This window comes from Triturus cristatus, chromosome 5_1 (genome assembly GCF_964204655.1).
Source record: "Triturus cristatus chromosome 5_1, aTriCri1.1, whole genome shotgun sequence".
NCBI classification, from domain to species: Eukaryota; Metazoa; Chordata; class Amphibia; order Caudata; family Salamandridae; genus Triturus; species Triturus cristatus.
The window spans coordinates 367,384,953-367,399,170 of NC_140587.1; the positions used below are offsets into that span (position 1 = coordinate 367,384,953).

The following is a 14,218-nucleotide window of genomic DNA, read 5'->3' on the forward strand; positions in this document are numbered from 1 at the left end:
GGGTGGGCGGTCTGGCGTCATGTTGACTGACAGTCATGATTGTCAGGGGCAGGCAGCAGCACAAGCACAAGTGCGCATGAGTGGGGATGGTAGGCAATTTTTGCACCGTGCCCAGTCATGCGCACTGGTGCCTGCTCAGGCTGGCGCATGCCCATTAGGAGAGCGAACCTCGGTCTCCTAATGGGCAGGCGGGCAAAGCGTAACACTGCCCTGGCCTGCTCTAAGCCAATCCTGGTGCTGCTACAACGCCAGGATTGGCTGAGAGGGGTTTGCTAGTACTTCCCAGCAGTGATGCGGCTGTTCCACTGTTGGCGCCAGAACGGACCCGAGGCCGGCGGCGCGGACCTGGTCAGGTAGGAATCGGATTGATTTTATTTTAATACTCCCTCCCCCGGCCCCCTCCCCCGCACGACACCCCCTCTTCTCCCCTCGCGAGCCGCGACTGGCAAGGGGCTTGTAAATTTGCCCCAAAATATGCAATTTCGATGCGATTACACATCATATGAGCATGACTATCACTTGTGGTATTATTGCACGAGCCCTTTGTTTGAGTCTGGTTTTACTGTGTGCTAGCATTTTACACGAAGCCAGGCTATGATGTTCTAGTTGACCTTGGTTTATGTGAATACCTATGTGTGTTTGAGCTCTACCCGCCCTTTTGTGGCCCCGATTAGATTGGAGGTGCTGTGCTTGCTTCAACACCCCAACGCAAATATATTTTGGTCCGGAAAGTTGAGCAATGCTGCCTTTTACACTGATTTGCACCGGTGAACGAGAGAGATGCTTTAGGGTTCGACCTTTGTGTTGCTGGTGATAGTGTAAGGTCACTTTCCTAGTCAGTATGCAGTTTATTGGGTTACGCGTTCGCCGCACACGTCTGTGTACAACTTCTGAGAGTTACAGATTAGCATAAAATGTCATCGAGTTAAGGCAGCTACTGCACAGATGAGGATATATATGCACGAAGGAGCACGTTCTATCTAAATCCTAGACTCGTCCTGGCGGAGCTGAGCAGTCGCGCGCTCTTCCGTTAGTTAGACAGCAATGCCCATTGTTTGAAAGTCGGGTACATAATGGCATTTATTTACATGCGCAGCCATAAAGATAAGCCCCAGCTATCCTCCCAGCCCCGAATCCTGAACCTCGTCACCCCGGCATTTACAGGAAGGCTCCTCGGCTCAGGTAGTAAGGAGATTGTTAAGGGAAATAACTTGTGTTTTACCCAATATTGCACGCAACAATAAACTTTATTGAAATTGAGATGGGGAAAGAGGCTGCGTTCAAAGCACACATTTCTGCTTGGCATAGTTTATAATCGTGGGGGTTTCACCAAGTTAGTGTTCCTTTTATATGCACTGGATATGAAAAATGTCCTGTGCGCCATGTGGCTTTTTAACTGTAATTATGGCGGCCGCACCTTTCGCAACGCTTGATGTTTAACGTTCATTCTTGTTTTGTGGGCACTAGATATGGAAAATGTCCTGTGCGCGATGTTTTACTTTAGTGCTAGTGTCACACGCGCTTTATTTGTTAATATGGCGGTTGTACAAGGGGGAGTGAGTTGCTGGCTACTATACTTTCTATTACCTTCTGTGTGGGGCCAAAGCTTGACTTCCTGATCACAATGGCTTTGCTTTTCCTTTGTCACTTTATTTTGCACTTTTTACAAAGAGAGGAACAGAGAGAGATGGAGCTAAGCAGAGGCAGAATGAGAGAGTGTGGCAGAAAGAGAGAGGGGCATAACGGGTATGTTGAGCTAGAGAGAGAAAAAGAGGGACATAGGAAGTAAGACAGATATAGGTATGAGCATATGTACACAGTTATCTCTACTATAATCAGACACTGAAACAGACCATTGAATGTTGGAATGTAAAATCTTGTCCCGCTTTGGGGTAACTTAAAATTTTGTCTGCTACAGGAATTTTTAAATATGAGAGAATGTTAATTTGCTTTGGCAAGTCATGCATTGTAGACTGCACTTAACACACATGAAATGACACATGGGAGGCCTGCTTTGGCAGTGAATTGGATCTGGAATTTCGGAGTTTGAGTTGCATGGTCAATATTTGTGTGTCACTTTCATAGTTATTTAGACTGTGTTTCTGTTTTATACTGTTTCTGCCTACATATTGAGCCACAGTTTTGGTTGATTTTGATTGCAGTGGCTCAGTTTATTTGGTGATTCACAATTCCAATCATGGGTAAAACATGGCTTGTTGAACATAGATGAGATGTACTTGAAAATAATTGTTGGATTGCAGTTCAGGTTTTCAATTTGACAAATCTTTTTACTTCTTACCACCGAAATATGAGTGTCTTCCTGGTCGAGGACCACACTGATTTTTCTCTTATCTGTCTTGTATCAAGACCCTGCTGGACTATGGGGTGAAAGAAAGCTTGAATAAGCAGCTACCTATGTTATTTAACATCTCTTTATTAATGTAATAACTGCACTTTCACAATTGCTTTATTAACCTTCCTGCTTTCTCAAATTTGCTTGAAAATGCACCATTTGTCCACTCGTTTTTCAAAATTTTCTAGGGGGGGAAATCCCCCCGAACCTCCCTTAGGTTGTTCGGGCTCGCTCGCTCCGCTCGCTCGCTGCGGTGCAGTATGCCAATAATTTTACACCTCACCACTTTCAAATGTCACCAGCCGCCACTGGGACTAGGCAGGGGATTTTGCCATGGGTCTCGGGCTTCTGAGGGCCCTGCAGGTCCGGAACCTAGATTAACATAAAGTGCTTACTTTTAACTAGGCCTGGATATCGCTGCTGAAATGAACACACTAATAAGGGACAAACAACCATCTTCTGTGTCCCAGTCTCATTCCAGTTTTACATTCTTGCAGCACTGAGTGACCTCTGAGTCTGTGACTCTTTTGTCTCAATGCCATATTAAGTGGCCTTGTTGTTATTCTGAACTGCTGATGCAGGATTTTATCATGAAGCTCTACGAGGACATTGTCAGGGACCACCACCACCGCCTGTTGCCCTCCTAGTAGGAATTGAATTGCTGAGAAGTAGCCTGCTCACTTGGAAAGCCTGAATAATAAGTTCCTCTGCTGTCTGTCTGTGTAGTTTTTCAAAACACGGGGATTGATTCAATTAAGGAACCTAGAGGCTGGAATTGATTAAATGTTAGGTTTAGAAAAGATGCCGCTATGACCATGAACTCAAATCAGTTTCTATCAAAAGTAGGAAGCAGTACACTGAAAATAGAATGACGGAAAGCTGAACAACAAAAACCGGGATGAAGGTATTGGAGTGCCAGTGTCGGAATTCGTAGACCGACCCCAAGCGCCAGATGAAGAAACTAAGCGTACAAAGCACCAACGGTGTTTACTGAAGGTAGTGCCTTCAGGGAAAAAAAGGCAAAGGTCTATGATGCTCTTTGACTTTTGTGCCTGACACACCTGAAGTCTTTTTCCAGCAAAAAGGAGACATTTGTTTACTTTTCCTGGCTGGGAAGATCCTGGTGTAAGTGGCAGCCCTGGACAGTAAAAAGCAGGCAAACATGGTTTTGGTGGAGCTGCCCTAAAATGGACGGCCTTGTTACACCCTGGCCAGTGTTAGAAATGCCACTGAGAGTATCTTTTCAAGCAGCTCACCTTTAAACTATACTTAGCACTTCTCTTTTTGTTTTTACAGTAAGCATGAATCTCTTTGGAGATCATCTTATCCTTTTGGAAATAGACCTCTTTCAATCACACCCTCTTTTTGGGAAATATTTGAATAAAAACTAAAATAGGTTGACTTATTTATGACCAATATGTACCAAAGCCAACTCACAGTGTAGGAAGTAAATGATAATCATTTTCTCTTAAGTCTTCATTGGTTGTAGATCCTTTCAAAATAAATCAGGCAATGAAGGGATATGAATATGCATTTTACATTAGGCAACTTGACAAACTAGTTAACCTTCAGTTATGAGTGTTATATTCTTTATGAATCTGAATGCGGAAAATACAAAACTTTATGTGCTTGAAGGGAACACATTTTTGTCTAACATATCTATATTTGCTACCATAATTATGCCCAGTAGGTTAGCCCAAAGATTGGGTACCATCATTGACAAGCCAATTTGAATAGACAATCAACTTGACAATATTGGCATAGATTCTCCAGGCTTATTGTAGACTTTTGAAAGGATACCACATATGTTTCCCGATATTACAAGAAACAGTGGGACCATTGCATATCTTTTAGTACCAATCCCCCATCACCCACAGACCTATCAATATTATAAAAAATTTAACTGAATCAAGCTACCAACTGAAACAATGGCATCAAGCCGCATTCACTGATTATTCTATTGACTCATGGGGTAGTTCAGGATGTTCAAATAAAACTGACACATTGTTAAGTACTTTAGGGACATTCAATTCTATTGTTTTTAGTGCAGCCGTCATTACAGACAAGCACCACTCCTGGGCCATGTCTTAATCTATTTTAATATTTGGTGGATTATACTCCTACACCTCTGTTGCTTGGCAACATCCCACAGAACTGAAAAATTAACTCACACATGCCACAAGGGGATCTCCACTTCTCCAACATGCTTTCAGGACTCCACTCTCCATGTAAGGGAGGTTGTCCTCTATTCTGGAATTCAATTCTTACTCTCATCTATCTAACCTTTAAAAATGACTTAGGAAAATATTAACTAATGCATTTCTGAATAATTAAAAGTGTATTTCTCATTTGTGTCAAAGGAGATTTAAAGAATCAACAGATGATTTAATATGCAGGATATTAAATACATCAGTTTATCCAGGTAGGCCATATATTTCCACGTGACCTACAGCACTGACAGGGGAATGCCTGCTTTTCCCAATTACAGCACGGTTACCAGGAGAGACTCCTCCAATTTGGAGCAAATAATAATTACATTTAATATTGGCGACAATAAATATACCAAGACAGTAGAATAATGACATCTGATCAGTTTAAGGTAAAACATGATGGGTGCAATATGGACAGGAGCATCCTGGGCTTCACTTTCAGAAGGGTGGTAACTTTGAGATCATCCAATTTCAGGAGGAAAGTCTAAATACATGGAAGGATCCACTAGCAGAATGACTACTCTTTATGGAATGTGCAATAGTACAGTTAAAGATTGCAAACTATGCCTTACATTGTCATCCACTGCCTGTATCGAGGGTTGTTGAGTAAGCAGTGCCCCGGGTAATCCTGCCTCAGGCTGGGTAACAACAATGAGTTTGCTTACAGTTGACACATAATTTGCTGGTGGTTCGGCTCTTTCTGTTACTTCATCACTTGCCATCTGGAAACACATAAAGGCATGTTTTCATATGAGGTACATTTACATAAAAATGCAACATATGATGCACAACCTTTTAGGTCCCTATGCTGTTTGGATTGCAAAGACATATTGGGGACATACTGAAAGCTGGCCTAGGAATGCATTCCACCCTTTGCTTACTATTAGCTTTGTGTTTTGCAACTTACATTTTCTCAGGTTCTATTCACTGACTTTATTAGTTTCAGGCAGTCCAGCATGTCTTTGTCGCTCCTATAAACACAGAAATCTCACGGAAATCTCTTTGAAAATGTAATAAATATGCTGCAATTACCATGAATTACCATCACCCTTTTTCCACACCAGTGGTTCAAAGTGATGAATCTTGGCCACCAAAGTTTGACCAAAAGAGCTCCTTTATAATACACAAGAAAGTTATCAAATACAAAAAAAATATTTCAGTCAATAATGAGAGTTTGTGAGAAGTTTTAAAGAGTTGTATTTTCTAATTAAAGTTTAAGATTCTCTGATCCATTAGACAAATATCAAGCAGGCTTTCAGAATTGAAAAATATAGTTAGTGCAGATTATATTATAATATGCATACAGTGTGTTTCATATAGGATAGAATTCCTATTGTAAGAAATGTGGCACAAATGATAACAGTTAGGGCCCACGAAGAGCTCAAAAATAAAGGCAAGAGTGAGATTAGCATAAAGCTAAAAATCAATTAATATTAGCAGAGTTTCCCCATAAAGAGAGAATAAAGCATTGAGCAAATAGGCTGAGGCAAAGCCAATTAGTCAAAGCATAAAGCTTGAGTTTTAATAAATGTCTTCTGTCATCTGCTCTCCTGTATATCAAAATGTAAAACACCTTGAACTTTAGAATGTATGGCCGGTGAAAAGAAGGGAATAGTGCTTTTCTGCAGATTTACTATTTGCTGGAGTTTTTGGTCTATAGTAACATGTTTTCAGGTTTCCTTGTAGCAGGTTGGATTGCCCTCCACCCCCTGCAGGCCTTAGAGATGCTGACAAGTCAACATATCCGTGCACCATATTTACAGCACAAACACAATGCAATGTGCTTCTATATTGTTTCCTTCAGTCAAATGTATCGTGAGAACCCAATAACCACAAATTACGCATACAATGGCACGACGTCTACCTCGTAATCAGTGAACAAAAGGTTGGTGAACAATTCATGTTTTGATAATAGGCGAGTGCTTTAAGGTAGAAAGAGAACTGTGATATATACCTATATCTAGTTTACCAGATTATACCCCATTATGTACACACACCAATTGCAGCTTTTTTAATACAAATGAAGTGCTCACTCTATGTGAGGCATAAGCAAACATATGGTCCCCAAAACGTAAGAGGCCCATTGGTGCTTGCATTTTAACCAACAACACACCGTACACTGATACTGCAGGCCCACCTGATGAGATTGTATGTTCACCAGTTCATATAGCTGGAAACACAAACCTTCAAGTTCCAGAATCCATATTGCTGTTGGTAAAAGCACCTGGGCTCGATGACAGTGAACATCCTGACAATGGGCCTCTTGACAGTCATGGCGATATCCTGCTGGTGATCTTGATAGCTTATAAATGTTTGTGCAATCCTGCTTGTGGTTCAGGGAGATGATTTTACATCCATGATCTTTCACTCCTCAGAAGCCCATCACTGAGGCAAAACAGGATGCAAAAACAAGCATTGGGAAAGCCAGTAAGTCTTTTCTAAATGAGCTCTATTGGCTTTGTCAAAGTTTTTTTAAACATATTTACATCAGCACAGCTGCTGTGCAGCATAGCTAAAAAACACATTGACAAAGCCAACAAATGTTACATAGGTGATACTGCGTGCCTTTGCCAATGCTTGTTATAAACTGGAAGTATCTAACCTCTGATATTGAACACACTGCCATACCAGTAACAGTAGTGTATCACATATGTGGTATTTCATATATGCTAACCGTCTTGAATCTCTTTGAAAAAAGGTACATTTGTGGATATTTTTCTAGAAATATATGATCCTACTGGTAGAGAAGCATGGTTGGTGCGTATGGTCTGAAACCATGAACGTCATTCACCTAAATGCCCGGGACATAGAATGGGACCTTAAATTGCAGCAGATAGTATATGTTTTGTGTCTTGTCCCACCCTGTGCCTGTCAAAAAATAGAAAATATGGCAAGTTATCTTTGAGACTGTGATAGCCAGGACACTGACAGTAGTCCCAAACGGTAAGCGAAGCTGTGCAGCTAGCAACCCTAAATTTGTGCAATACAGTTAAGTGTATTTAATAATGTGCACTCTAATGTAATGACTTCAGAGAAAGAATTAAGGTGACTACAAATATAAGCAAGCCATCTTCAGGTCAAGACAATCAGCAGTACCGTGTGTGGCCGTTCAGCAAGGAAAGTTGCAATTAAACAGTCTTTGAGTACATCAGGAATGTTACTGAATGAGTAGAATAATTGGACAGTGGAAGTGATAATGCCAGATTAGTTAAATGTTCTACCCAGCTTTATCCAAACCTAGACTGTGCACTATAAAGTTACACAGAGGAAACCGACATGTTGTGGAGAAAAAAATGTGGGAGGTCATATTTGCCAGCGAAAATTCAAAGTGAAGCATCCTATTCCTTTTGTTAGCTAGTTTAGACCTGATCATGTCTGTATTCTAAACAAGTCTGGTGTTATAGTACCAGAATGTCTATGTGGTGTGTTTTTTAGAATGTGATGTTTGTTTAGATAATTTATCAAAGGAGAAAATTACAACCAGTTGCCTTAAGACATCAGAACTTGTGAATAATCACAAAAGCAATGCTAGTAGATTTCTTTTTGGGCACAGTTTGCCTCTTAAATTCCAATATCTACTAAACCTCCATCGTAGAAGTCCTTGTACAGCAATAACCCAGCCTCCAGGGCAGAGAATGCGAACATGCAAACAGGTCACAGACATGCAACTCCAAGTTTCTCAATGCCCTTATTTTGTCAAGCAAATCTGGATTTATTTGGAGCCACTGTTAGTAATGGCTCTGCACCTCAGACAACCAGCCTTACATCTAACATTGCTTCCTAATGGCTGCCAGTGTGAAGGGTAAAAGTTGCATTTGATTGCATGGGCCTGGGGGGAATTTTCTTCCTTCAATAGGCAAAGGTTACTGAGGTGCGTGGCAAGATGGCATCTGTGTAAGCGGCTCCTTCAGCCACTCCCCCACCACTCAGGAATTGGATTGCATAACACAGAATAATGGAGAAGCTGCCTGGAAAGCGCCAAGATAAAAAGACCCTTATGATTGTTAAGACTCACCCGCGTTGCTGACCTTGGACTGGGGCAGTGATCCGCGTGTTTGCGGCTGCAGTCTTGTCCGGAGCGTTGGCTGATCACTGCGTGCTGCAGCTCTTCCTGGCATTTGCCTCGGCCCTCAGAGGAGGAGGGGCTGTCTGGCTCAGGTGACTCATGGCCGGTGCCGGCACCAACAGCGAGATGCCTCCCAAGATGGCTCACACTGCACGAACAAAATACTATAATGCTGCAGTCAGTGCCACTGCCATGACATTAGCACCTGCAAATGGAAACCCTACCCTTTTGCCGCGCCCCAAGGCAGGGAAACCAGGGGCCAACATTGCCAACAAATAGGAAAGCCTTGAAGGGAAGACCGAGCCTAGAGATTATCAACTCAGAAGATGGAAGAACGAATGCTAGACTTTATCTGGAAAAAGTAAAAGTTTCTAGTGCTGCCAACTGCAGCAATAATAGCATCAGCAACAACAGAGCATCATGGAATTTGTCCCAGCTGCAGGGCAATGGTGGCAACCAGGAAAGGGCTAAGCTTGGAGTGGAGTTCCATGAGAGAGATCTGGGAATAATGGCAGAAGGACAAACAAGGTCCCTGAGGCTCCTGGTAACCCCCTGAGTGGGGGTGGTTGGTGAAAGGCAATAATCAAAGCCATGTAACCCCTCCTCTACGCTCAGTGCTTATAGAGATAGTAATCTGTTGCTGTCCTGAAGAAGATTCCCCCAGCCGCCGCAAACATCAATGTGGAGCAACATTGACAAGAGCGCTCTGGTTGAGGAGGGAAAGGGCCTTAAGGGGCCGGAAGACTCCCAGGAGCTAGGGGATAAGTTCTTTTCTCTAACAGATTGCTCTGATATTAGCTTTACAGACTCAGCGATCAGGAGCATTATTCAGTCATCTAGCTCCAGCCCTGGCAGCCAGAATGGTGTCCCAGGCACAATGGTAAGAAGGAAAAGACAATCTAGAAGGAGCAGAGATGCCCTACTATCAGGATCAGCCACAGAAGGATCATCCAAACAAGGCTTGAGCACTACCCTTAAGTAGGATTACTCTGCAACATAGCAACTTTATCCTGAATCTCTATCACAGGAATAGTGAGGTTAAGGCAGCTCATGCTGAGGAACCCTCCTTGAAGATGATTTATGAGTCTATCAAATAGCTCCATAAAGAGACCTGAGTGGATGGGAAAAAGAATCGGCTGGCTACTAAAAACTGCAAGGGCAGTCTGAAAGATGGCTAATGCCTGTGTAGATACAAATACTAGACCAACTGCAGTGGAAGAATGGACAGCTGCTGTAGAAAATGATGTTGAAAGGGCTCAAATGCAGATGGAGGCACAAGGTCTACAGATTATTGCATCCAGTGGAAACTACAAGATTTGGAAAATAGGCAGCGCAGTCCCAACCTGAGAATCCTGGGTATCGAAGGAGTTGAAGGGAGAGATATCCGGTCTTCTATGCTGAACCTGAAAAAGGGAGCCTTCGCCGAGCTTCAACAATGGAACTGGGAATCGGAAGTCCAGCGTGTGCACCACCATCTGTTAACCTTGAAGTTTTATCAGTCATATACTGGAGAAGCCCCGAAGCCAAGAGCTGTTATAATTTACTTAGGGAATAAATTGCTCCACAAAGCTGTGTTTGCAAAGTCTCGCCCTGATGCTAAACAGACTTTTGAGGGTCAGACGTTTTTCTCAAGACCAGATTTTTCCCACTTTAGTGTAGAGAGACGCTGGAGGCTCAGACAACTGATTCAACCATGCCAGGCACTGGGGGCCGGGCATACTTAATTAACTCAGCTTGTTCAAAATAATATTTAAAAACACAACTAGAGTTTTCACTTTGGAGATAAGAGTTAAAGAGTATGTGGATGAACTGGTATAACGTAGACTTAGTAGTTTAGCCTCTAGTAGTCTACTTGATAGGTTCACTCTAAAGGGCTGGTTTAAGCAGTATTAATAGTAAGGGTCAGTTTCTAACTTAGGTGTTAAAGTGGGTTATGACCCGAGTTGTGGTGGGAGTCCTGTGTGCAGAGATTTCATCATCCAGACCATCCTGGTTTGCTTGCCTCACAAAGTTGGTGGGTGGGGAGTACGAGGTATTTGAGAGTGGATGAGGGAGGGAGGATGGGCTTTGGGGGGCTGGGTCACTTAGGGGAGTACAAAAATAGTGGTAAAAAACACTGGTACATGAGGACATCCATGAGATATGAGAAACGAGAAAGGATTTGTTGGAACTGTATAAAATAACATGATAAGAATTTGAATCGCAAAAGTAAATATATGTGGGTTAAATGCTCACTTGAAGTGGTGCAAAGTCAAGGAAGATTTAAAAATGGTGCATGCTGATATTCCATGCCTGCAGGAGAAGCATGTTGAGGGAGCAAGGAATAATGTATTTAAACAGTTGAGGAATCATCTTATTGCATATACCACACAGGAAACCAGAGCCAGATGGATGGCCATAATGGCCCGTAGGTGGGTATGACATTCCAAAGGTGTGTCACATATAGATTTGATCGCTGGGCTATTGTGGAATGACATTACCTTGAATTTAAATTTACTATTTGTTCTGTTTATGGATCTACGGGGGATGATCTCGACATCTTTGAATTTCTTAACTAAGAACTTACTGGGTGGCTTGACAGTTTGAGTGGGCTCTGGGATAGGAAGCCTGGTAATTATGTTGGTACCTATTTCTGTCGGAATAGCAAGGTTTTTAGAGCCCTCACAAACCTGATACACGATAATGGGCTTACAGATGTATGGCCATATTTAAGGCCCCATGACTGGGGTAGTACATTTTTCCCTGCCCCACATAAATCAGTGGTGAGTTTTTATTAGTCTCACAGCAATTATTATCTACCTGCAGCATAGAAAATTAGCCTCAAGTTATGTCATGGGTACTACCCTTTGGTATTGGAAGTTATATGCACTGGTGTGGAGATACCTGAAAATATCTGGACATTTGAGAGGAGTTTGTTGCAGGACCCTGATTAAAATGAATGAATGAATGGATCAGAGAATTTTTGGAATATAATAGGGGAAGCACTGGAATTGGTAGGGTTTAGGACGCCTTCAAGTCTGGGTTAAGCAGGGAGACATTGAGCTATTGCCTGAACCACAATAAGATGCAATCCATATGCTTAAGGGAACTATATAGCGCATTGGTGGTTGTTGAGGAGGAACTTGTCAGGGCAATCACCAACGGGCTGTGTATAGATAAAAAAATTTGTATAAGCTCGCTTTGGCAAAAGCAGCTATTGGGGAAGTCTCGGCTGCAAGAGCTGCAGAAAAATATAAGACTTAGCGGCAGGACAGCTAGGAGTATAGTGAGCAGGTGGGGTACTTGCTGGTGATACGGGCAAGACAAAAGAATGTACGTGGGGAGATCCTTGAGATTAAATATCACAAGAGATTAGGACTCTCTGGCCCTACTGAAATACGAGAAGAATTGTGCAATTTCTATGAGAAACTATATGAAAACGAGGGGTTTTCTGAGGAAAGACATGTAAAGGGCTACTTTGACTCTATTTGAACTGAGCAGTTTTCCCAAGAAGAAGCGAAATCTTTAAATGCCCCATTCTCAGGCGAAGAAATTTAAAGGACTTTAAAAGACATACCCTCTGGAAAGGCTGCAGGTCTGGATAAGATCTCGCTAGTCTTTTTTTCAACTTTAGGGGCCGATCTAATCAAAATAATGTGTCAGGCTCAGAAAGCGGTGGCTCCCCCAGAATCTTGGGCTGGGGCTAATATTATTTTTTAAAAGAAGGGGAAACCCTCTAATGAGATGGGGTCTTATAGAGCCATAACTCTCATGAACAGCGACACCAAGATTTTTTCAAAAGTGCTAGCTAGTCGGTTAAGCCTTATTATAGGTAAGGTGATATCCCCCAGACAACATGATTTTATCCCAGGCAGAGATACTGCTGACCATCTTCGTAGAGTGGTTACATTATTTGATGCTGCTTTAGTCTCCAGGGACCCTACGTCGATAATTTGCTTGATGCAGAAAAAGCGTCTGATAGGGTCTCCTGGAAGTGTCTGAGGGCTTCTCTTAAGTGGGCTGGGATTGGTAAAGGTTTTATTGATGCTATACGGGTAATGTATAGAGCCTCCCGAGCCCGTCTCTAAACCTATTCGGATCACAAGGGGGACAAGACAGGGCTTCTCCTCTCTTATTTGTACTTTACATAGACCCCCTGATTTGGAAAATCGATACCAACTCGAGAATTGAACCTATACGGTTCAAGGTTATGACACCAAAATCTTGGGATATGATGATGATCTTGTGGTAGTGACATCTGATCCTCATTTAGCCATAATGGAAATTGGGAAAGTGTCAGCCTATTCGCTCAACCAGGGTAAAACCCAAATTGTAATAAATAGCAGGGTTCATTTGTGTGACTCCCGGGTGACAAAATCTGTGGTCTATCTAGGCATGATTATAACATCAGAGCTGGAACAAATTGTGGAGTTAAACCTTACCCCGGTTATTCAGAAAGGGAAGAGAGATCTCAACAGAATGAGCAATTTGCATCTTGCAATCTTGGGCCAGTGCAATATTACCAAAATATGTTTCCCCCAAAGATTCTTTATGTTTTTAGAACAATAACCCTGGAGATTGAATACCACTGGTTCAAGGAGATGGAAACAATGGTTAATAAATTTACATGGGCACATGGGAAGCCCAGGAAGGCTCTCAGATTCATGACGCTGTCCAGGGAAAGAGGGGGAAGGGGAGTCCCGGACTTAAGAATGTATTATTGGGCAACAGCACTTCAGTTTATGCAGGGTTTACTAGGGGGAAAGATCGTGGACCAATAGTTTAGCAATGGTTTCCCATAAATATATGAGTTGTTAATAGGAAAGGTGGCTCCTAACTGGGTCTTCAAATTTAACGAACCCAGCTACTATAAGAAAGTTAGATTCAGATCGCTATGGGCTGCATCCCATGTATGGATGGCCATGAAGAGGAAACTAGGGCTAGAGAGGATACATTTTTATACTTTGCTTTTTCGGAACCCAGTATTTCCAGAGATATTTAATGATGCTATAATATCACGCTAGGAGGATCTTGGAGTGGGGAGGATTGGGGATCTGCTTGACGCAGGTGGAATAATGCCATTTGAGAAAGTCCAGTTATTTTTCAGGGTTGATCGGAAAGATTTCTTTAACTATTTGCAGGTGCAGAGTTATCTACCTAAAAAGAAAGGGAGGGGAAGAGCATTTAGTAAAGACCCCATGCTTGAGGTTATTAGGGGACAAAAGAGTGTACATAAGACAAATATATGGAGGGTTGACCAAAATGATGTCTGATAATTTAGAGAAACATTGTGAGAAATGGAAACAAAGACTAGGTAGGAATAGTGTCGAGTTTCTAGACTTGCTTAAGTTTGGCCACTCCATTTTGAGGTCAGCTGCATTGCAGGCGCATCACTATTAAACAATATTTTCACTTATTACACGCCTGCCAAGATCGCTTAATGGGGAGGCTCTGCAGGGGTCCTGTGCCCTGGATTCCGTAGTACAGAAACTGATTTTGTTCATATGTTTTCTACCTGTCCGATTTTAGAAACCCTGAAGAAGGCTATAGAAACTTTCACAGAGTATTCCTTGAAGATTAAGGTAGTACTCACAGCCGAGTTAATGCCTT

The 14,218-nt window shown here is 42.3% G+C and overlaps 1 protein-coding gene across 1 annotated transcript in view; it reads right to left on the bottom strand.

Moving 5' to 3' along the window:
- LOC146830898 (fibrocystin-L-like) overlaps positions 1 to 14,218 on the bottom strand; it is a 1,500,901-nt gene that overhangs the window by 75,174 nt on the left and 1,411,509 nt on the right. Inside the window, exon 79 of the mRNA XM_085605087.1 lies at positions 5,136 to 5,285. Coding sequence (XP_085461213.1) covers positions 5,136 to 5,285 — 150 coding nt within the window. The remainder of the gene's footprint in view (positions 1 to 5,135; positions 5,286 to 14,218) is intronic.